Source organism: Porites lutea, chromosome 7 (genome assembly GCF_958299795.1).
Source record: "Porites lutea chromosome 7, jaPorLute2.1, whole genome shotgun sequence".
In the NCBI taxonomy this organism is placed as follows: Eukaryota; Metazoa; Cnidaria; class Anthozoa; order Scleractinia; family Poritidae; genus Porites; species Porites lutea.
The window spans coordinates 17,015,803-17,040,684 of record NC_133207.1 but is presented as its reverse complement, the minus strand read 5'-3'; the positions used below and the strand labels follow the sequence as shown (position 1 = coordinate 17,040,684).

Here is a 24,882-nt window from a genome sequence, read left to right as displayed (position 1 = left end):
GTATCAAAAGCATCTGAATGCAAGTTAATAAAATTCTTCTTACTCGCGATCGCCCAGAGCGATTCCCCTATTTTTTTTGTATGCAGTTTTCAATGGAATCAAACCACTATGACATGAAGCTGCGTTCCCAAAGCTTATCATTTTCTTAAAATATTAGCGAATTGTGCGGCTAGCATGCTATTTCACTTTTTTTATGATTCTTAAAACTGCATTTCAAAATATTTCGAAAACGCTCTCATAGAATTTCTTCAAACTTTGCCATAATGGAGGCAATTATGGCAGGTACATGCTCCCTTAAGCGATTTCTTCAAAAAACTGCTGGTACAGAGAAACACAACGATAAATGAAAAACGTAATTGCGTCATTACGTTGCCATTGCGACTCCGATTGCAATAAAACCCAGATCATAAGAAATTTCATCTTTATGTAATACAGTTGTGGTAACCTTTTTCCCATATCGTTACTTATGCCGACGTAGTTAAGGCTCAAACTTGGGAGGTATCCCCCTAAAAAAATCCAGTCGAGCCACCTTAAAAGGGAAATGGTCTGAAGAAGTAGCTTCTTCTAACAAACATACCCAATTCAAGACTAGAGTGCACAAACCATACCCTACTTCAGACCAAAATGGTCGAAGTTGATGTCCTATTTCAGACCAATACGGCTAGAAAACCATACCCTTTGGCGCCGCACATACCCATAGAGCCTATATAAGAGAGTACCCCGCTGCCTACGCAAGCGAGACTAATTAGCGTAACCTCAATTAACGTATAGTGTCGTAACGTACCGCTTCTTAACGTTGCTCTCCGCAATCTAGTGTAAGACCGTGTAACGAAGTGTAACAATGTAAAATAAGGCAATGTAATATAACAAAACGAAAATGCTCGAATTAGGTCCCGTGCAATTATTATTTGGGCGTGGCCCAAATAAAGTAATCGAGTTCGCTTGTTTTGATTCAAAGTTGCAGTAGGCACGCAATACGTGCGAACATAAACAAGCCAAGCGACGCGAATGTCTGCCGCGCGCTATGTCACAACTCATCATTTATCTTCGTTACATACGACCCACAGATAAGGCACGGCAAACAAATCGGCAATAGATTACAAACTTTTTGGGAAAATAGGGTACACTGAGTGAAAAAAACTCAGTATACAATTTTAATTTTTCCTTTGGAAAATAATCGTACTCGCAGCACACGGTGTGAATTCTTTGGTTTATTGCCAGAGTTTGACAATATTTTTGCCCTCAGTTGTTGAGCGCCAAAGTAGATGTCACGCAAAATTCCATGATCTCGTGTATACGACCCCCAGATAACGAGCCGAGGAAGCGGTGCACATGAACAGTGTGTTACCCGCTGTTGGGTGCCCACTTGGCAAGCGTGATTACTTGGAAAATTTCCACCCGGGATCGCGGCATCACAATAGTGGAATCCCAGCTAACCGGACTGGCTCGATGGTCATATAATCGCAAAGTTGATTTTTGTTGCGTTAAACTAAGGTGCCGGGAGCTCTGCAAAGCGAGCCAGCCCGGCTAATGTAAGCAGGCCCCTAGTTATATAGCCAGATTTTATGCCCTCCCATTGACCTAACCGACTTTTCAAAGCCTCCGAGCACACCGACAAAATTTCACCCCCCCCCCCCCCCCACCACCACCCCTTTAACATCTTCTTACTCCCTTCTCTATATTATTTGAACTTTTGGCCTTACTCGTGTTCTCTTCATACAAATATTATCAAAAATAAGCGAAAAACAATCCTAAACAGAAAACCTAACGATGTTTAAAATAAGTACAAGTATGTTTTCGACTATTGATAAGACTTTTCATAAATACCACTTCATTTCAACACACTGAACTATACACTATCCCTTCATAACCAAATAAGCATCTCCACAACTACCTCACTGCAGCACCTAAGATCACTTATACCTCCCAAAGTGATTATTTTTTGTTACCTGATATTAAATTCTACGAGAAACAAGTTTCACTGATTAACAAACTACAGCCATTATCTTAGAAATTCACGTCTAATATAACTCCACGCCCTCCATTTCGCGCATCTCAATCATACCCTAAAATATACAGCGTTACTGCAGTACCCACACATCCCTCATACACAAAGAAATTCGCACACGCGTAGCACTTCGTCGCCCAAATATACGCTCAGCGCACAGCGCTTTGTTAAATTATCTTTTGAGGTCGCCTAAAGGGGGCGATAATTCGAGGCAGGCCGCTTATTTGAAGGGCTCTTTTTATTCTTGAAAATTCTTACCATTAAGGTGACATTTGTCTTCAAAGTAACGAACACTGAAACATTACCGAGGTTCAAACCACGGCCGGACCAACACTCCGGGTCTTTTAATAATTGAGAAGAAAGTGCTGCCTTTGCAATGATATCTGCAAACGCTTAGGGCCAGTTATTTAAGCAGAGTTTAGTCAGTCTTTAACAAAACCTCGTTCTAACCCATTTTCAGTTTTCCTAACGCTTTTATCCTAAAACTATTTGTCGTGAAAAGTAGCTTGAAGGCATAAAGCGTATACTAGAAAAGCATTTATCTCATTAAAGTAACCCACTAAGGACGAGATTTGGAGGTACGAAGATTTGCTAAACCGCGGTCTAAGTTAGACTTCGTTTAAATAACCGACCCTTAAACTTTCGGATAAGGACGGCAACTCACAACACTTTCACTTATCTGGTTCTTGAGTGAAAGAACACACAACGCACTTTTCGAAAAGAGTAGGGGACGTAGACCCCGGTTGCGTGGCCAACCTTTCCTGGGCTGGGTGGGTTATCTGTAAGAAGAGACCTATAAGGATAACCTCATTATCCTCCTTCAGGTATCGTGATGGCTACCTGTAAACAGTTTATGTATGTTATTGTGAAGGATCACATTATTGACGGTTCTTTTTGTTTGACAGGTAACATTAAACCAACCCATGCTGGATGTTGATCATGTCACGTCGAGACTGAATTTCCTGCAACCACGTTACTCTACAATCAAAGGGCAGAACCTCTCGATACCTAGAGAAGACTCCAAACGCTCTCAAAGGGCTAAAGTTTTCGTGATACCAGAGCTGTGTTCAGTTCATCCATTGCCTGGATATATATGGAGGCAGCTGTTCATTCTGCCATCGGTGCTCTATCGCTTCGAGTCGTTGCTAGTCGCGGAAGAGTTAAGGTCCTCGGTTGCTAGGGCTCTCAACAGGGGAGCTGTTGAGTGGCCAAATGATGTCCCGCTACCACTGCTGAACATGGGGGAAATGGTGGGAGAGGAGATTGTCGTGCAAAGAGAATCTGTTCCTAATGTCTCATGTGATGTGAGTATAAGGGATGAGGCAATCGAACCAGTTACCACTGAGTTGGTGCATCAAAAAGATTCTTTCTCAGGGGAAGTACATGATGGATCTCTTGGTACGACCATTGTGGGAACAACGCCATTCCCACCCATTGCTGTTCAAAGAACTTCGTTATCAAGTGAATCACAGGACAAGCTGTCCGAAATGTCTGAATCTTGTTCTCCCGAGCTGAGATCAACAGACAGTTCTTCTTGTGTTAGAGGTGATGTGAGATACTCCACAGAATTACCTACAACTTTGTCAAATATGCGAATATCGGGAGTGGAAAATCCTGGAGATAAAACTGTAAAAAAACAAATTTGTCAGGAGAAACCATCTAACGGCGAGTCAAGAAGTTGTTGTGGCCTAGGCAAATGCTCTCTTTCAGCAAGTGAAGCTTGTTCGAGTGGAAACGTGGCTGTATCGGAGCATGTTTCTGCTTCTGTAGAGAAGGACGCATCGTTTACTGAAGGTGAACTTTGGCCTTTGGAAGCAGCTGATAGCAAGGTTTCTCCGTCGACCATTTGGACAGATCCTCGTTTGTCGCGCTTATACACATCGTGCGGTCCGTCATCTACCTTAATCCTTCGTGCTCTCACCACCTGTTCCGCGAACGATTTATTTTCCCTCGAGAGACTCGAGGTGCTTGGAGATTCTTTCATGAAATACGCCATATCCGCATCAGTCTTCTTCGAAAACCAACACCAGAACGAGGGCAAGCTGTCATTTATCCGGGGACTCAAAGTGAGTAACAGGCAGCTGTTTTATTTGGCACGGCACCGATACCTGCCTTCGTTCATGATAACCGGGATTTTCAATCCCCTGAGTAACTGGCTTCCCCCTGGATTTTATCACGTGGTTGATGATGATTCTGATCTGATGACCACCAGCGAGCTGTTTCTGAAGTCAGAGAAGACCCCTCAAGAGATCAAAGAGGACGAGGAAGAGGAAAGTCTTTTCGTTCAGAACGAAGCACCAGGTACGAATTTCTTTTTGAAAGTTTGTTTTCAGTGGAAACTTCTAGGTCAGATTATTCAGAAAAGGAAAACGGAGTATGTCAGCAATCTTCTTGGATCGGAGTTTATGGAGAGAGGCGGGCCATGAATACAGCCACATTCCTTTTTGGAATGTCTAACCATAGTAAAGAGACCACAGATCCTTTTCGTTGGGAAAACCCCCTAGAGGCAATAGTGTAGCTCTGATGGATGAATCTGCGGATGAAATTCTGTGGTGTGACAATGCAAATGAGAGCTTCTAAACAGTACTTGCCTTTCATGTGGTGCTGTTCATTTAACTGGTCTAGCTTTCAGGTCAGTTGATGAAATCCTGAAGTGTGACTATTCATATTAAAGCTACTGAACAGTTCTTGCTCGTGGTGCTGTTTATTTTTCTGATCTAGCTTTCGTGCCTGTGGGTAAGATCCCTAAGTGTGACCATTCAATTAAAAGCTTCTGCAGTACCTTCCTGGGTGTTTGGTGTGACAACAAAAGTGAAACCTCTAAGGAGGTACTTTTCTAAGGTTCTGTTTGTTCCTTAGCTTTTTACTTCACCATTTTTGGGCCCAGTGTATATTATCGATATCTTTAGAAGCCAAATGGTTTACCGAATGTTTTTTTTTTTTTTTTTGTATAACTTTGAAGAGTCATTTAAAAAATTTTTTCGATGATTTCAGGTCCTGGTCTTACTGACTCCAGTGAAGGGTCTTTAACGGATGGTCACCGTTCTGGTATCAATCTTAGCCCTTATTTCCATCACTCATGCTCAGATAAAACAGTTGCCGACGCAACCGAGGCCCTCATCGGGGCGTACCTGCTGTGCTATGGCCCCGAAGGTGCCTGGAGCTTTCTGGAGTGGCTGGGTATGGAAGTGACCAAACAGGTCAAAGGTGAATGCCCCTCAGATATGTCTCTATCCAAAGACACTTCTTGTGAGATGGTGGAAAAGAAATCCGATTCGAAAGAAAGCAGCCATGAAGATTCCAAAAGACCTTATGCAGCTTGTGAAATGTCTGACAAGCAATTTCTTCAGTTAGAGAAACAATCAGATGATGCTGAGTTTTCATCGAATCCTATGTCTTCCTGTGAGAAGGAAAAATTACACTATCGCCCAAGCAAGAAGCTGTCTGCTACGGAGGACAATGTCTCAGAAAATACGTCTGAAACTGTTCCAATTGAAAGTGCGCGGCTATCAAAACAAACTTCCACAATTACTGAGATCACGACTGATCCTTTCTTGAATGAAGCTCCTTTACCTCCTGGAGACCCAAGTAATTTTCGTCTTGATAACACTCCCAGTCACTCGATTGTAACTGATGAGTTTACAGCAACTGAGAAAGCGTTAAACTATCGCTTTAGAGACCATTCCCTGCTTCTTCAAGCATTCACACACACTTCGCTTCCCAGAGACTACAATTCAATACGCAACAGCTACGAGCAGCTGGAGTTCTTAGGAGATGCGCTGTTAGACTTTCTTGTGACCCGCCATTTATATCTAAACCACAGAAAAATGTCTCCAGGTAATTTGACGGATCTACGCTCTGCTGTGGTCAACAACTACAGCTTTGCAGTGCTGGCTGTCAAACTGGGATTCGCTAAACACCTGAAATCTTTATCACCACCTTTGTTTCATATTGTGAACAAGTTCATAGTAAAGTTGAAGGAGCAAGAGTTGAAACAGCAACAAGAGAAGCATAATGAGGTAATATGACAATGACTATTATCGGGTTTCGTTCCAGGCAAAAATTTCCTCAAGGTTTCACACCATTTATTCCCCCGAAATTTAAGAAATTTTTTGTTAACCTCTTTGATGAAAATCACATGACCTCATGTGAAGACCAGAAATTCTCAACTTACCCTTTACATGCGTGAAGCAAGAGAAGAGTCAGTGAAGAGTGGAAAGCGTAAAGCACAAAATGGATTCTACTTCTTCTTTCTAGCTGCTGTTATTAAGAAATTGAAAATGTAAGGGGATTTTGACTTGCGAGAAGGGTAGTGAATGCGCGGATGTGTTTTTTTTTTTAACACCTTCCACGGAAACTGTGTTAACTGGAAGACGCTGATCGCTTATTTCATGTACTAATGAATATATGAATATCATATATTGAAACTGCGGGATGAAGAAATGAATGTAAAGGAGATCATCGCATCTAAAGACGCAACTTATGCAGTTACGAAAAAAAAGCCTGAAAAAAATTCAGTCTTGAGGGATTCGAACCCTGACCCGGCTCTGCGATACAAGTGCAGCGCTCTAACCAATTGTGCTAGTAAGTCAACTGGGCCAGGGCTGGTCATTAAAATTGGTTCGTGGAAAGGATGAAGGTTGAATAATGAATATACGAATTTAATATTTTGGAACTGCGGGATGAAGAAATAAATGTAAAGAAGGTCATGTACATTGCTCTTCTTGCTTTCTTTGCAGATTTATTCCAGTGTCTTTCTTCTGGGAAGTGAAGATAGCGAGGAGTTTGTTGAAGTTGAGGTACCGAAGGTATTGGGTGACCTGTTTGAGGCTGTTGCCGGTGCTGTGTACGTGGATTGTGGACAGGATTTAGACAGGGTGTGGCAAATCTATCGGCCGATACTCAAGCCCACTATAGGTAAGTTTGATGCATTAGTTCTCGAGATCGACTGTGTTTTCACTGCAATTCACCATTTTGACCGAGACCATAGGGCACATTGTTGACAGGCAATACCCATCAAAATTTTGTATAACCATTGTTTTCAATTTCTCCTTGGTATTATATTCGTCCCAAGAGAAATCGAAGACAGTGGTTATGAAAAAAAAAAAAAAATTGGGGGGGGGGGGGGGGCGGGGGCGGGGGGTAAACAAGGTGCATTTTGGTCTCGGTAAAAATGGTGAATGTTTATTAGTGGAAATGCTATTATTGTGATGGAGAAAGCTTTTGAAATATCCATAAACCGCTTACTTTGTCGTCTATCGCACTAGTTACGTCAAAGAATGTGTTAGTTAGTGGTGCAAATCAGTCTTGGACTTCAACACTCTTCCTGCTTTTAAAAAAGTGCACAAAGGCCTATTCCCCAAAACTGTCGCAGTCTTATATAGATCGGCGTTGTATAAAGATCCGTCAAGCTTTGACATTGTATGTAGCTTTTTCATCTACTACCTTCACTGTTATGTTTACAGGAAAAATAAACATTTTTTTATAGATTATTTCTCTGCCAATCCTCCCATGTCAGCGGTCAGAAGGCTCCTGGAGATGAAGCCGAATTCTGTCAAGTTTGCGTACGTAAATTTCTCAATCTACTGTACCTCTTACGCAACCGTTCTTTGCCTTGTCACGCAACGCTCCTTGATGTTCCTTTAGAGAGGAGTATTGCTTGACAAGACAAAGAACGGCTAGGCTGAGGTGCTTGCCTAGCGGGGTTACTCCGGATTTCAAGTGACGCGGATGATCGAAGGATTTTTTGGGTTTGAAATGTTTGATTCCGGGACTCTGGGGGATTATTTTGGGGTTGATTTTTGGTCCAGGGATTCTTTTTTGGTTTCGTTGGAAGCGCTAGGGATATTTTGGGGTTTTAATATTTGCCCCCATTACTTGAAATCTGGAGTACCCCCCCACCTGGGGCTGCTTGGCTAACTCTACAGTGGTTCACTTGTGATGACGCTTTGTTTCAAGCCAGATTTCACTTTTTGCACGTAAGTCTGTCCCGACTGTGCTCGTAAACTGCTGGCAGGTTGCTTACTGGAATGCCAAAAAAGTTGTTAGAAATTGTCAAAAAGCCAAAAAGTTGCTACCGAAATGTCTGCATATTTTTTATATAAACGTCAATTTAAAGCTTTATTTTTCTGTTCTTCACAATGATCAATGACATCGGTCGGAAAAATAGCCTGAAGTTAGCCGATTGAAAGAGATGCTCGCAATTATGGGAGAAAATTTAAGGGTACTAACTAATTATTCATACCGCAACAATTGCCTTTTTAGGCCTGCGAATCTTTAGGGTCAATTTAGGTGTCTGGGAAACTGCCCACCTACCCTTCCCCTAACCCAGCATTTTGCCCCAAGTGAGACGCAAATGTTAACGTTGAGTTAGGGGAGGGGTAGGTGGGCAGTTTCCCAGAAACCTAATTTAATCGAAACTTTATGTGTTCAAAAGTTGATAATCATTTACAAGAGAAGGCAATCCTCCATTAACTCTCTGAAGAAATTCGCATAAATTGAATCGTTCTATGAAATCGTTGACTCTTTCGTGCTTGATATGTACTCTAAACTTATATTTTGCTCAAAAACTGCTCTGTTCGAGGGGGTTACTAGAACCTCAAAAAGTTGCGCTCCAAAAGCTAAAAGTTGCTTAAAAGTTGCCGAGCACAATCAGGACAGGCCTAGTGACACATTACCTGTATCGTACGGGCTCGGTCAGCCTCTTTTTCATGCGCTCAATTTTCTCGTCATGCTATCTTCTCTGTAGAAGCATTGAAAGTTGATGACGCGGGTTACCTTAGGCTTTAGTTTGTCTTGTTTGAAAAAGATGTCACGTTCGTCTCCTTTACCATACTGTTGATTTTACCAGAGCGACCCCACCCTCCACCCAAAAAAATATGTAGGGGAAGTGGAGATAGTTTTGTTCATCTCTTAGTTACTAACTTTTGAAACCTTCCTTGCTAATGAGAAACTCGCCGTTACTGTTGACGTGTCTCGTACAGCAAGCACCTTTTGTATTTCTGGTCTCCTGTTAATAATGGTATGTTTTTCTATGACAGTCCGCTGGAGAGAATGGTGGATGGAAAATTCAAAAGCACGCTGAATTTGCTCGGCTGTGGAACGTTTGTTGGCACCGGGAGGAATTTCCGCATTGCCAAATCGAGTGCTGCACAAAAAGCGCTGAATGCTCTGAAACAGAAAATGAAGAAAAAGAGTTGAAGTCCAAATCCTTGTGAACCTTTTTTCACTACTGGTTTCAACTATTATGTGATGTTGTAGCTCTAACGTTCGCTTGAGAGCGTAGAGCATTTGATATGAAATTTCATGACCATGTCTTTTGATTGTACTGTTTGTTTCCGGACAAGCTCTCTCCCGGAGTCCGCGTTGGCCTTTAGCGGTGTAACCGACTCTTAGTTTAGGTGCAACTCGCGGGCTCAGGAGACAAGATTTTTTTATCCTACATACACGCATACCTTGTTCCAGCCTAGTCTCTCGGCGAGCCGTTCTCTCTTGCCCCGTTTTCCGCGCGAAGTCTTGGGAAGGCTGGGTGAATCTCTATCGGTGACGTCACAGCGCAGAGAGCGCCAAGAGACTCGGCTGACCTTATTCAAGGTGAAGATAAACATGAGAAAACGGTTTTTAATTTGTTCGTATAAAATACAGCAAAAGGCACCTTGAAGTGGGGGCTGGTTACTCCACTACGTAATCGATTTTAGTCTTCAACTGCTCTCGATGCTTTAATATATTTTATCTTAAACTTTGGTTTTGGACTCTCTCATAAAGGTATAATCATTTACCGTGCCTTGAACTGGGGACTGGTTACTCCAGTACGTGTTCGATTTTAGTCTTCAACCGCTCTCGATGCTTTAATGTATTTTATCTGAAACTTTGATTTTAGACTTCTCTCGTGAATGTATAATCATTTACCGTACCTTGAACTGGGGGCTGGTTACTGCACTACATGTTCAATGTTAGTCTTCAACCGCTCTTGATAGTTAGAAGTATTTTATCTTAAACTTTGGTTTTGGACTCTCTCATGAAGGTACACCCATTTTCAGTTCATTTACAGGAGAGAAGTTTTTAAAAAAGTGATAGTACCACAGAAATGCTGGGCTGTTTATTTAAGTTAAACGATCTCACAAGCAAACTATAGCTATTTTCTTGAAAAATATAAAAAATTAAAAAATATGTTTATATTTATAACTTAGAAGTTTTTGTTTTTTATTTCAAGCTTTACATTGTAATTTGAAAGAAAACTTTGTTTTAAGATTAAAAAGATTCTTACAGTTTCTAAAAATTTGAATATTTCTTCTGTTTATATTGCTACAGAGAATGCTATGGAATAAATACGAAAAAATATAAATTTCTTGTGTTCTGTTTTATGAACTTATAATTCAATGACCTTTAAAAGCGTGTTTTAACGTTAATGGGACCATATTACTTCGATAGTATCGTAGCGGAAATACCGTAAAATTCCGAAACTAAACCCCTTCAAATATAAGCCCCCCAAAATCGTAACGTAAAAACCCTCCGTTATATCGGCCCTCCGAATATAAGCGCCCCGGGGGACTTGTACTTGGAATTTGCCCTTGAATACAAATTTAAACAAAGCAAAAATGGTAAATTTCCTTCCCACTACAAGCTAGCCCAATCGATTTTGAGACGCAAATTACCCTCCGTACATAAGCCCCTCCGAATATAAGCCCCTTAAAAAGGGCCTTTGAAAATTATAAGCCCCAGGGCTTATTATAGTTCGGAATTTTACGGTGATTACCTTAGAAAAGTATAACAGGGACCTTGAAAACTATTTGAAATTGATAGGGCTGAAAATCTGTCCAAGAATAGATCGAATGAAGATAAATAGTGAGCAGCTATTTCCATTCAGCGAGTCAGAGCTGTCCCATGCTTTCTGCAAATTGCAGGTATGATTTACGTCTGTTTCGTTCATTTCGCGGCGATAGCTTAGGTATGGATAAATCTTCATCGGCAAAATGTCTTTTATACAGTGATGATGTGAAAGGGGAGCCAAGTCCCACGGGAAGAGGACGAAGAAGCCGTGACGATCAATCAAGGAGTTGGAGATATTCGTTTCACAAATATTGTACAAATTTTTTCTATTTATTTCTTTTTTTTAATTACTTTACTTTATCACTTTTTTTCTATACTTTTTTTACCCACGACATTTACCCACACCCACACCCACGACCCACGACCTCTACCCACGACCCACGACATTTAGCTACACTCGATCGATGCCATTTAGAGCTCCAATAAATCACTGATCCCACCCAAAAAAGTGACCAAAAGTGGTCTGGCTGTTCGATCCCCTTTTACGTTGTCCGTTACAGAGCAGATTTAAGTGAAGTTGTAGATTTGTCAAAACTGAGCCAAATATGGTTTCTTTCTGCTCCGTTGAATTTCTACGATTTGGTCTGTAAACTCTAGTGGCCGACCACATGCGCGAGAGACTTGGGAACGACTACAAGGAGTCTCGGAAAACCTGGGGCGAGTTGCTGTCAATAAAACAAACATGGCGGACAGAGAGGAGTTGAATTTTGAAGAAATTCATTTCTCTCCGATTCCCTCGCAAACTAACATATATGGTCTAACCAAGATAGAAAGCAGGGAAGAAGGAAACAAAATATTCTTGGCATCTCTCAGTGGCAGGGTGGTTTGTTTGGAGTATTTATCAAATTCGCTTGTACCAACCTCAAGAGAAGTGCCTTTCACTTATATTCCAGGTTTGTTTTAATCGAAAATGACAAATAACTTTCGGTAGGAAATATTAATTTATCATAAAATATATATTTAAAATAATTGTATTTATTATGCTGAAGGTATATTGATTTAATGTTAGGTTAATTTCCTTATACGCCAGGCTGACAGTCGTTTACGAAGATCCTAAAATTACAATTATTTAATCGTATAATATGGCTTGGCGCACGCTACTGGTGTACACGAGCGTAACACCGTGCCTTATGCACGATTTGCCGTCAAGAAAAGGCACGGTTTTTGTGCCAAAGCACGGGAAAAAAACATGCAAAGGCACAGATTAGGCACACTTTAGGCACAGTTAAGGCACGTTTTAAGTATTGCTAAGGCACATTTTAGGCACAGTTTGGGCACAGTTTAGGCACGGTTTAGGCACAAATATTCAACGCTGGGCACTTTTTTGAAAATCTTTGTAACCCGACTTGCAAAAAAGAACAAACTTGGTACGAATTTCAAAAATAATTCAGATCAAACACGATACAGTTAGAAGTATAGGAAGTGTAAGTTTTAAGCCACATCGAAAGTCGAGAAAATTAAAGTATTCTTCGACAGTCCGTGTTTACTCCCAGAATAAAGTGGAAATTGACACGCGCACGCGATATATGCGGTCTGAACCTTTTCGATTGTCATGCAATTTTATAGACTGGCTTTCTTTCGTTTCTAAAAGAAATCGTGAAAGAAAGTCGAAGCCATAATAACAAAGACAAAGTTAAAGAAGTAAGGCACAAAAATAGCCACTAAAAGTTGTAGAAAATACTTTTTGTGATCGCGGTAAAGTTGGCCTGAATTTGCATAACAACATGAAAAGTGGTAATTTGAAACCTTCATGCCAACGCGTGCTGTTTTTTAAAACAAAATGCGGCTGCTTTTTAAATATATTTCTCTAACTAAAAAAGTAGAATTTACACTTAGCAGTAAAATAATTCAAGCTGCTTGTTTGTTTTTGTTTTTTGGCTCTGTTAGCAAATTAAGCTTTGATCGTATAATAATCGATAAGACGTGCCAATTTTGCTTCAAAACTCATTGGCGTGCAATCAATTTTTTCGTTGTCATTTTATAAGTCATATCACAATTAAACCTTTATTTGAATGCAAATCTGCCCTCCTGAAGAAACAAATATTTCGTTCCAACTAAACGCTCCGTTAAGAAGGGGAGAAGAAACCCACTTGAAAATTTTTTAACATCAGTGAAATTCTTGAATCGATGAAATTATATCAACATGTAATTGAGCTGAGCACTTATTTTAAATACGCTAACCTGTTTAAGATTCCATTTTCCTGTTTGTCGGGGCCTTCCCTGCTGTCTCTAACCGTATTCTGAGTCATGTTATTTCTTATTAGGGAATAAAAAGGTCATTAGACTGTGTTTCTAGACTTCGTAAACCTTAAAACTGACATAACTGCCGTGCGCACTTTTCTTTCGCTGTGGAGCTCGATAGCCTGGACACGATTTTCCAAGTGTCTCAATATTTTGGCATAACTTGTGCACAGATTAGGCACAGTTTGGGCACAACTTAGGCACGGCTTAGGCACGTTTTTCAAAACTAAAATGCACACTTTATGCACATCTTAGGCACATTTTAGGCACAAAATCTTTGTGCCAAAGCACACACTAGAATCCGATTTTCGGTCCAACGCACGGTTTACAAATTTTCACCTTAAAAAATGCTTTCTAACCTTAGATATTTGATCTTACCGTAAAAATGGGTTTCCCGAAGTCTTAACAGTTAGTCTATAAGGAAGGTTTAACTTATGAGCATTCCAAAAATTATTATTTCTTCTCTTAACAACAAAAGAAAGTCAATCAAAAGCAATCTTTTAAATTGACGTTCACGCTGCACAGAGATCGGATGTAGACAGAACATCTTTCTGAAAACGCTTTAAACTTTGTTGTTTTGCGATCATGTTCAGTATAAATTTTTAATACAGTTAGTACTCATAAGTCACTGACCTCTGTGGAGAAATTTTTCCAAAGTACCATGAACAGAAACAGAGAAATCCCACAATATGCATGGTTAGACTGTAAATGTTACGCGAGCTGTTAAAAAATGGTCCCATTTTGAGCCATATTTTTCATATTTTAATTTTATTTTGATCTTATGACCAGAAAAAAAATGTTCAATGAAGAGCTGTTTATAAACTTTAACTTCTTGCCAAATATCGATGCGATCTGAGTTTTAATAAGTTCATAAGAGCCAAACGATGTGAGATTCTTAGCCGTGTACACCAGTAGCGTGCGCCAGGCCATATCGCGATCCATTTTTTGTTGACCTCAAGCCCCATAGGTGGTATTTTCTTACAAAGAGCCTTTAAAGGTAATTTCTGAGGGGTATGGGACAGAATTTCCGTTTTTTCTGAGTTTGGGGTTGGGGGGGGGGGCAGGGTGAGGAAAATGGGCTGTTTCTAAGGGGGTAGGGGGACGAGGGGTACTGTTTTGGTACTTTTAACCTTTTTTCTCAGGGATTAAGATTCAGCATACAGCCTCCTTGGGAGGGGGTGGTTATTAAGTGGACCTTGTTTCAAGACACATTTTGTACAAGCGAAATGTAATTAATTTGAGTTAAATACTGTAATTATCCTCTCTTCTGAAGGGAATTTCAGGGATCAATAATGATAAGCAGCATTTGCAAACAATGCAAAGATAATGGAAACTAAGGGTGGCTTTATTTACGGCCAGGAGTTTCATTGAATAATGACTGCAAGTGTACCATGAGGGCCCCAAGAGATAGGAATGATCGAATGGGGCAAAAATCAAAACCCCAAAAAATCACTAGGACTTCCAACAAAACCCAAAACAAATGCCTGGACCAAAAATTAACCCCAAAGTATCCCATGCCAAATTTCTTAGCCTTAAAAATTTTCAGAAAGAGTTAAATGATATAACATGAAAAAAAAGACAAACAAACTTTAGATTGTTCTGAATACCTAAAAAAAATCCCTACTTTAATCAAGGCACCCCCCCCAAAAAAACACTTGCCAAATTTTCCTACCCCAAAAATTTGCGGAATTGAAAATTTCAAACCCCCAAAAATCGTTTGATCATCCCCGTCACTTGAAATCCAGAGTACTCCCCCCCTCCCCAGGCATGAGGCACAAAGAAAATAGGTGATGGTGAAGGCTGTTTCAGTAAAAGCCAGTGGGTCCTCTTACTGCCATCTTACTGTATAGATTCCATGATCATATGGAGCCTAGTGGAACCCTTTTTCTGGTCATAGCTACCTATTTCATAATTGCCATGATTGCTTTTACTGCTTATTTGAAACTTATTATTGAAACCCCTGTTTACAGTACATGCGTATAGCAATCACATGTCCACTGGGATTATTAATGCGGCATTTAAAGCTTCAAATATAAAAAGTCTAAGTGGTAGGTGACAAACTAATTTGCTGTTTACAAACTTTGAGGAAAAGGACTAGGGTCCTAGGACCGTAGTCCGAGTTGACCGAGTCGCAAAAATGCAATCCCATTCAGCCGCACATCCCCATCAGCCTATTACGGGGAAGTAGCGCCAAGAAATTTTTTCGCCTTTTGCTGCTTCCCCAGTGTTGTCAGCAGCCACCCCCAACAAAAAAGCAGACTGAGATAGATCAGTATAATGAATAGTGCATGATAAGCCTATTATAAATTAACTTGGTATTAGTAAAAAAAAAGAAATCATTTAGCAAATATTAGAACAATGTTGGAAAACATTCAGATCAAAATTAAGTGATTGCATATTTTCACACAAAATTGTATCTCTAGTCTTTTTTTTTTATTTGACACTTTGATTAATGACCAGAATCAGCAGAGATTGTTTCCACTGATGCTTTCAACAGACCAGAACCAAGTAAAGGACTTGTAGTAGGAATATCCTTGATCCTATTGAAGGTGATATTATATTATAAGGCACATTTAATACATGAGTGTGTATGAAAATTAATGCGAGCCAGCGAGACATGCGAGTCGTGAATTATGTGCTCAAGCCATTGCAGCAAGCCATGCAGTCCATTGAAGACACATTAAAAAAATACAAAAAAAAAATCAAAAACAGTAATACTGAAAACAATAACTGAAAGCTAACCATAAGGGATTGTAAAATAAGTGTTTAACCCTAAACAGCACGCACCCTAGCCCTTAAATGAGTGCTCAACCCTAATCAGTGTTATGTCAGTGCTCAACCCTTAATCTGTAAATTTGCAGTTTTTACTTTTTACTTGTTTTCTCTTTATTTTTACTGATGGCTCGCTTGACTTGCATGGCTCGCTGGCTCGCAGTTTGTCAAGACCCCTTTAAATAAGAGTTGTGAAAACAACGTACAGGTATGAGTAGTAATGAAAAATTTGAACAACAATTTAATCTTTTATATTTATTTTATAGCAAAGACTAGTCAAGCTTTATCATGCATGCTCTATATTAAGATTTGTGGACTGGTATGACTAAGGTCTTATAACCTTTTTAGACTTATGAAGCCAATGATGGATGCTATAAATTATACAACCTTTCAGTGCCAGCAAATTTGTTTGGAATTGGCACCATACCTCAGCTCTTTGGGGTAAAAAAATTAAGCCACTTCCATAAAACAAAATAGGAGTCAACCCTGTTCCCTGTTTATTTATTAAATGTATCTCCACAGAATTCCAGAAGCCACCAGAAACAATTTTTGAATATTTATTCAGCTTTGGAAAGCAAAGCAGTGTTCTCTCTTGACAGTATAGCAGGTCAGTTGACTCTGTTTCTCCTTAAATAGGCACATTAATAGTTTATTTGTTATGATTTCTCTATTTCGCTCTTGCTTTGGCTAGTTCAAGATAATAACTGTCGCCACATTTATAATTACGCTGTATTTGGTATATTTGAGTCATTTGCCCAGCATAAATTTTTTTGAATATTGGGTGAATGTTATTGTCTTGTAAACAAAAAGTCCAGACATAGTTATAATAATTATGATAAAGTCAGATAAAAATTATATATCATTTGATAATATTTGCCTGTTTTCCTTGTAGAAGGTTGCCAACATCTTGAGTTGGATTTTGTTCCATTTCAGTTGACACATGCAGAGTAAGATTGGAAGGAAATTTTGTTTTTTGATTCTTATTTATAATAACTTTCAATCTTTCTGAGGTCTGAGTTTTGAGAAACTGTGGTGTTCTTATAGTGGTGAGATGGAACAAAAAAAGCAGTTTTATCAACCATGTAGGTAGGGTAAATTGGCCTCCATAAAGAGATTCAAATACCAGCATTCTGAGCTGTAGCTCAAATTTAATTATCAATGCCAACTAGTTAATAATCATTAATAGGGTTAGAGTATTTTCAGTATATCATTTTGGATTTTATTTTTAGTTTAATTTTATCCTTGGTTTAAATTTTCTGCTTTCCCATCGTTTCTATTACTCACCTTCGTACAATTACTACGAAAAGCAAAGCAAGACTGAATTTAAACCAAGGACAAAACTTAAAACACAACATTCTATAAAAAGAAATGGGGAAGGAGAAGAGGCAAAGGAAAAAAAAGAAAATAATGAAACAATGACTAAAGCAGCTCTCCTCTCCTTCCTCCATCATATATCCTTTGAGTTTTCCAGAAAAAAAATTATGCACTTACCGGTAATTTGAGTGTCAAAGTATTTGGCACAAAATACTTAGTTAATTGAGGACACTATTTTAATGTCTCCTACTGGAGATGGGATACTGCCATTTTGCTCGTTCATCCAAGCCACACAAAGGTCCAGCCATTTGCAAAGGCAATTACCTTCATGTTGAGTATTGATCGGGTTCTAAAAATCGAATGTCTGGACCTCCGAACTGTCATCTCGTCAAGGGCTTTATGGACTGGGCTAGTCCTGCTGTAGTTTGCCCCTTTTCCCTTTCTTTTCAAACTACTAATTATTCTGACTCTCTTATTGACAGAGTATTCATAAAAGGAAGGAGAGAAATTGTGTTTCTACTTTGTGGAAGTGATGAAAGTGTTCACATGTTCTGTGAGGTTAGTGGATCATTGTATAAATACTGATATAGATGATACAAAACTTGTAGTATTTTAAAGTTTCTTTACCCATTTTTTTAGGATAGGATCCACAAGAGATTTGAAGAGCAACCAGTGAAAAACTATTTTCCAGAACTACAAAATTTACCAAGCAAGTAAGATTGCTATTGTAATCTGTCACAGATAGGAAGGTTTCAATTCATTTCACTCATTTGAAATTACTCTGTCAGACTTCTGTATCTGTCTTCACATCCTCCAATACATCATCTTTGTTGACTGGATGAGTTTTATCTGAAACCCATCATACTGTAAAGAATTTGTAGTCTCCAGAGAGGTGACTGCTATGTGAAAGAGATCTGGATGCCTGTCAGAAAATTTTCATTAGCAGTATACCCTTAAAGGAGACTGGTATGGGCGTGGCCTTATAAGTCTTTATTTGACCCCTGAAGAAGACCAATATGGGTTTGGCTCAGGCTTTATTTGATCCCTACAGGAGACATCACTCCAACATGGTATGACAGCATTTTTGTAAAATAACGCACTGGTTGGGCTAAGGCTTTATACTCCAACATAGCATGACATCATGTTTTTATGCCGAACAAGTGATACTTGTGGGAAAAAATGTCCCCATTTTGGCCTTCCAACCTGAACACTCTCAGTGAGACCAAAATCTGTCACCCATAAGCAAGACGACAAGCATCTCTGTCACTTTCATACCCAAGAGGGAGGGGGGTTACTCACTATAATGGCCTACACACGATCGATGGTTTTGTTTGAAAGGGGTACCTTTTCCAGGCTCTAGGTATATGAAAAGGAAGAGATTTCACTAGTTGAAGTATAAAAAGCGCTGGAAATCTGTCATTTCGGTTTGTAAGAGATCTAAAAGGGCTAACAGGAGCATTTTATGGCTTTAAAAAAGACAAGAAAAGTTCCTGGTTTAGTGATTTATTCATATTTAAAAGACGGTGCATTTACAGCGGTGAAAAGGGATGAAAAATTCTAAACTAGTTATGTAAAAGAGGTACCATTTGTCAATAGAAGGTATAAGAAAGGGGTACTTTTTCGGTCAAAAACGGCATAGAAGAGGGCGAGGGGTTGGAACTCGGGGCGATGCCTGCCCGTATAAAATTTTGTTGAGTACTCCCCTGGGTTTTCACATAGCCAATAGGAGTTTTCCCGGGTTGTAGACGTGTCATCAGCATGTCAAGAAAATGTTGTTGGGTGACCATGGTAACAGGATTGTCAATGTAACTGTTTCTACTTCTAGGCCTGTAGACTCAGTAAGAATGTTGTCTTTCTCCATACAGTATTCTCTGGTTGGAAGTATTAACTGAGCAGTCAAGACGAGTGACAGTTCTGGGATGTCAGGATGGTTATGTTAAAGTTGCAGTCACAGACCTTACTGGAGAACCAAGTACGTTGTTCTTCTAGCATTGTTAGCTTTCTAATGTACTTGGCATATTACTCTCGTCAATTCTACTTGACTATCCGCTTCAACTTAAAGTTGAAGTTCAAGGTTTCTCCTGAACGTCTTCGGCCACCTTGCAACCTTTGGCAACCTTCGCACAACGTCGGGCAACTTCGCATGTCTTCGTTCAGTGCTCGGGGCGCCCTTTGACATCCAAGATCTACGAGAACGAAATAAAATTCCTGTGCTTGTGACTTGAATTAAGTCAACAAAACAAACCGGGAAAAGGAAGTGGAAACGGAAAAGGGAACCGATATCGAAACAAAAAGAGAAAGAGAAAAGTGGAAAAAGAGTTCGAAAAATCAAACAGAAAACGGAAAACAGAGAACAAAAAGGGAAACAAGACACAAAACAGAAAAGAGCGTTAAAAAAATGATGGAGAACAAGAACCGACAGATAAACCGGAGGGCCAAAAAAAGGGTTACACTGTAAATGTAACTGCTGCAGACACATTAAACTGCGTTGATCGTCAGTCACGTGTAACGTGTCAGAGTTGGTACATGTACGTCAGCCTGCGACCAGGCTCCCAAGTGGAGTGGTGTGAAAAAGAAAATCTGTGAGCGAAGCGAGCTGAGCGTGGCCTGGGGAGAAAAAATAGGCGCGGAGGAGGCTTCCCTGGCGTGAACGGCACATGACCACGTTGGAAGTGTATGCAGTATGTTAAAAAAGGACAAGTGCCGATATGGATCAAGCTTTCTAAGTGTTGTACTGTAGGTGTGGCAGTATATTCTGCGCTGACCTCCCCGTTGATTCACTTGTTTGCAAGTCTAATTAAGGCGGTGCGAGTCAGAGTTTGTCATTTGCAGCCTTTACAAAATCTTTTGAATCTCTTTATACCGCTATTATATAGATTTTCGCACCGATTTTTCCTGTTTGAAAATCAAGCCAATCACGAAATCCGTTTTTCGACGTTTTTCGAAGTCCGCTCGATCTAGTTAGTAATTATTATACCAGCGGAATGCTCTTTTATCTTGCCACCTGTATCCTTCAACAATTGCAGAAAAACTCACTTATTTATTTTATTTGCTTTTTGGTGTGTTACTTTGGCAGATATTGTAAAGGAGCACAGTCTGCATCGGGATGGACCAATTTCAAGTGTGAAGTTATTTTCACTGACTTCTTGCAAAACTGAAGCCATCGATGGTAAAAACATTTTTCTATATATAGTTACGGTGATTTTCCAAGTAACTTCTAAGTTTCTCAGTTGTAACTATAGGCTATGGATGTACTCGAGGGATAATCCCGCGGGATCTGTGGCGTCTAACACTATGGAATTAGCAATATTGCCTCCACTCCCTGGATGGGATCCATTGTAAGGCTACACCTTGTTTTATTGGGACCTCGTACCAATGTATAGTCCCTGGGCCTTTCTTAAAAGCCGATGCTTATTCAGGATTAAATTTTAATTCACGATTGTATTGTGGCCTCCCTTTAGATCGTTGAGAGTATCAGATAACTCTACCTTGGAATTAAGGCTCAAAAATATTTCATAAATCCATTTGCATATTCGCCGACAAAAAGAGGTGCTTAAAATTTGACTTAACCCAGGATTAATCCTCGGTATCTTTCCAGGAACCTGGCTCTGGTTGCAGATACACGGTGTGGAGCAGAGTTTCTTTAAGTATGAGGAAAAAACTAAGCATTAACTGAAAACAAGTACAAGCTATTGACTTCTGGGCCGAGTTGTTCTAAAGGCCAATTCAGAGTGCAAATCCAGGGTTAGTTAGCTACCAAGACAACTTGTTTGCTTTGTTACAATTAACCCTGGCCAACTGCCACGTGTAACAAGGCAACGAACAACTACACCCTGAAAACACTTAATTCTTGTATTTTTTTCTAATATTCTTCCTCGTAGATGAAAAAAAGATCATTGAAGACGAAACTGACCCAATCTCCGAGTACCACCTGTTGGTGAGCTGTTCTATCGAAGCGAGCGTTGTTTTTACGTATGTATTCGTTTTCATACAAGCTGTTCTTTTTATTAGAGAAAAATCCAATCTGAGATATTTACGCTTTGTAATAAATGTCTTGCATGAAGTGGTACCCTCGTTTGGAACTCCAAGGCCCGTGCTTTGCCTTATCGATCGAAGAGTATGAGTGGAGTGGAGGGGAGGGAGGGCGACACGAACTGTCCCATTTATACAAGCATATGAAGTGCGTCTTAGCTACGCCGCCTTAGGTAATACGCGAAGACATTTTTGTGCCATTTAAACGAGAAGTTCGCGTATTTTTTTAAGACCCGTCTTCTCTGAGACGCGTCTTTTTCTTAACAAATTGAATTTGTCCAGGTGGATGTTTGCGCGAAACGACAGTTTTAAAAATTTGAAACCTGGACAAGCGCAAGCAAAACTTCGACTTATTTAAAGTAATTTCGTGGGGTCGTTATGTTCTCTAGTGGGTGATCTAGTTGTCTTGTGTAAGTGTAAACCTGGGCCGAGTTAACTTTTGCAAAGACTTTTAGGACTGTTACTGGGGTTGGCCAATAGGCGAATCCTTGTTTACAGTTTTTGCCTCATTAGCATAGACTTATCTGATCATTATCTGATGAAGCTAATCAAATGAAATTTCTGAATATTGAAAGAGCATTAAAATTTCAGTTATGTCTTAAAATTTGAGCCCGATATACCAGATAGTTTCGGAGAAATTCTTTTTGAACAACCCCAATTTACAAAGAATGTATGAGCTTATTAACGTTTTGCCACCCAGCAATTTTGCAGTTTTTAATTGTGGCTACTTTCTTTGTTACTGCTTGCAAAGAGCTGTCACTTGCACAAACTGCATAAATTAAGCTGCTCTTTTAATTTTAGCATCTAATTGGTATATAAGGCTACATCATCTATCGGTTAATGACTCGTATGCTAATGAGCAGAAATGTAAACAATGACGTCACGATGAATCCACCTTTTAGCTGACAGGTGCGTCCCTCGTGACGATCTCAAAAGTCTTTGCGAAAGCTAACTCGGCCTAGTTTCCGTGGCGAATGTGTGTCCTTAATTTACAGGAATATAATCAATGAAGGCTTTACAAATATGGTAACGTTACCAGATTCAGATGATTTCGATTGCGTGACATGTACATGCATTGCTGATGTAGACTGGGACGGGCGTAACGAAGTCATTTTAGGGACCTATGGACAGGTAATGAAAAGGGTCCGGTTCGGAGTAGTTAAGTCTTAGGGCAGGGATACAAAGTCAGGGCTGGGAGTTTGGGCAATGGAAAAGAGAAGAGTTTATTGAAAGTCGAATATAGATAACTGCACAGATGCCACTTAAAACACTGTTCTTTTTCTTCTAACTGTGTAACAAGGTATAAAGTAACCCTCTGAGTCTCTCTCCGTGAGCGAGTCATCAGTTATATTGTACTTTAGCTCCTACTCTATGACAGAGTCGGTTTTCCCGCTGAATCCCTGATTTTTCGCTAAGAAGCACAAACAATGGGTGAGAAATTCAGGATCTACCATCGCCTTGTGGCTGAATCACAGACGACACTTTTGTGTCGCACCCCGAGGGTTCAATTACAAGAATGCGCGGTCAGAAATATAAAATTTAACATTACAGCGTATAGAGGTCCTGGTATTTAATTGTACAAAAGCCCAGAAAGCGCTCAGTGTATTCTAGCCGCGCCGGTCAAGGGACAGAGTACGTGAGAGGAGGAAATGCGTCCCGCACCTCGGGAGGAACAGCTTTTCTTACTGAAGGTAATGCAACCTTGGGATCATACCCCTCTCCGTTCCCCATCTCCGCCCTCTCCTAAACCAACGTTGACACCAACTTACAGTTAGGAGAGGGGTAGGTGGGGAGTTAGGGGAGAGGTTCCTCTCTCAACGCCTATTAGACAGTTGTTGTTTTTTTTTTCCTAGAAACAAACAGTAAATTTAAGGAGGTATCCCCAGGCAAAAATACTGCTAAACACCATCCATAATAGGGTAATGGCTGGTTATGGAAATGGTTGTAAAGTAAAGTCAAGTTTTTCAGCGGTGCTCTAACACAAAATATGTGCAGATTCAAGGAATTTTAATACCTAATTTCTCTTTGCTGACAGGAATTACTTGTATACAAGTGCATCAGCGGGGAGAGCAGTTTGCAGTCTTGTTGTAACGTTGATTTTCAATTAATCTGGAGAAGAAGTTTTGCAAATCCTTTATTCGCTATTGAGTACGTGGATCTAACAAACGACGGAATGGAGGAGATAGCTGTAGCATCTTTATCAGGGCTTCATGTGTTACAAGTGAGTGTTAATAGTAGTATTTAGACAGACTTGTAGAGGAGCTGGGAATGGCTCGCTCACTGGGGAGGTGTGTGTGTGGGGGGGGGGGGGAGGGGGGATGCCTTCCCTCCATTTACCTCCACACTAAGTATGCAAAGAAAGGAAAGGCATGGAGAGCGTCTTGAATCATACTTTTTTAATCCAATAGCAACATCAACTGGTTAACCAAAACAAAACAATAAAAACAAAACAAAAAGAAAACAAAAGCGATTTATCTTTTCTTTCTTCATTTCAGCACAATTTGAACAAAACAGAAGAGAGCCTTTCAAAAATGAAGGAAACGGCTTTACAAGACTCTCAAGAGAAAGAATCAGTAACTTGAGGAATCAATGGAAGCCAATGAACAGTGCAACTAAAAATATTATGTGCTGAGAAACTTGATGAAGGTTTTGGTTCGAGCGGTTTCAATTCAAAATACTGTCAAATTGAAAACAAAGTTATTTTCAATTAATCAAAATACAGTAAATCCAGCCAGGCGTCAAGCCGAGCGGGGGAAATGTGTACGAGTCAAACCAAAGTTATAATACTCCAACCAATCAAAACAGGTAAAACCAATCAAATCAACCAATCAGAACTCAACCAATTATAGTACACTTACCCTGGCGTCAAGCGCGGGAAAATGTGTGCCAAAAAAGAAAAAAAAGTTATCACTCTAACCAGTCAAAACAGGTAAATCCAATCATATCAACCCATCAGAACTGAAAGCATATATATTGCATATAGCCAGGCGTCGAGCGCGGCCAACGCCCGGGACCCTTGTTTTGCTTCTCATAGGTCAAGAAAGTTTGATGAATCGAATCGTATAAATACAAAGCGTAACAATTCGCTATTTACACTAAAAACTGCTTTAGTTGTATCGGTTAGTAAATTTGAAACGTTTGGTTTTCAAACGGTCAGAGTGATAAGTCACGAAATATCCAGGTTCCGGGTCAGAGTGGTAGGTTCCCTCTGAAGTGGGTTAACAGGCCTATAAACAATTTACGAGACCTTGGGGTCGAGAAACTATCCTTAGTTATACTTTCGTTATTTTACTACCGTGCTAACCAAATTACGCGCCTGCATACTATAAGAAAATAGAAGGCACGTTGTAAACCAGCGACTGGCTAAAAGCGCTTCCATTAAAAAAGACATTTGTCAATATTATTTCACGCAGTGCTGAAATCAGTGCCTACGGATATACTTGTGTAAGTAATAAACTCCGTATGCTGGTGACACAGCTAGAAACATTACAGCCAAAATAGGCAGCGATGTTAACACGATACTCATGAAAAGTCCCCTTATTATCTTTCTCTGCACTGGTTGGTTGTGTTTGTAGATATATCTGCAACCTAAAACACTGTAAATACTCCAATGACCCCCCAAAATTCTACTATGAACGATGCGCTCGCCGCATAGATAACAGAACTGGGTTCGACAGCGCGGGCAG

General features: G+C 40.0%; 3 protein-coding genes across 3 annotated transcripts in view; 2 read left to right on the top strand and 1 right to left on the bottom strand.

Annotated features, from left to right (window-relative positions):
- LOC140944522 (endoribonuclease Dicer-like) overlaps nt 1-10,182 on the top strand; it is a 33,063-nt gene extending 22,881 nt beyond the window's left edge. The window contains exons 9-13 of the mRNA XM_073393646.1: nt 2,914-4,309; nt 5,003-6,027; nt 6,748-6,925; nt 7,497-7,572; nt 9,049-10,182. Of these exons, the coding sequence (XP_073249747.1) occupies nt 2,914-4,309; nt 5,003-6,027; nt 6,748-6,925; nt 7,497-7,572; nt 9,049-9,208 (2,835 nt within the window). The 3' untranslated portion in view covers nt 9,209-10,182. The remainder of the gene's footprint in view (nt 1-2,913; nt 4,310-5,002; nt 6,028-6,747; nt 6,926-7,496; nt 7,573-9,048) is intronic.
- A 1,306-nt stretch (nt 10,183-11,488) lies between these two features.
- On the top strand, nt 11,489-23,936 carry LOC140942892 (KICSTOR complex protein kaptin-like). Its single transcript, XM_073391908.1, has 12 exons — nt 11,489-11,730; nt 15,539-15,627; nt 16,373-16,457; nt 16,743-16,797; nt 17,647-17,722; nt 17,804-17,877; nt 19,030-19,136; nt 20,241-20,333; nt 21,046-21,136; nt 22,192-22,327; nt 23,232-23,417; nt 23,692-23,936. Exons 1-12 carry the CDS (start codon nt 11,520-11,522, stop codon nt 23,776-23,778), a joined length of 1,290 nt encoding a protein of 429 aa, XP_073248009.1. The 5' UTR covers nt 11,489-11,519; the 3' UTR covers nt 23,779-23,936.
- Nucleotides 23,937-24,338: 402 nt separating this feature from the next.
- LOC140942893 (E3 ubiquitin-protein ligase RNF217-like) overlaps nt 24,339-24,882 on the bottom strand; it is a 1,265-nt gene continuing 721 nt past the window's right edge. The window contains exon 1 of the mRNA XM_073391909.1: nt 24,339-24,882. This exon is cut by the window's right edge and continues 721 nt beyond it. Within this exon, the coding sequence (XP_073248010.1) occupies nt 24,618-24,882 (265 nt within the window). The 3' untranslated portion in view covers nt 24,339-24,617.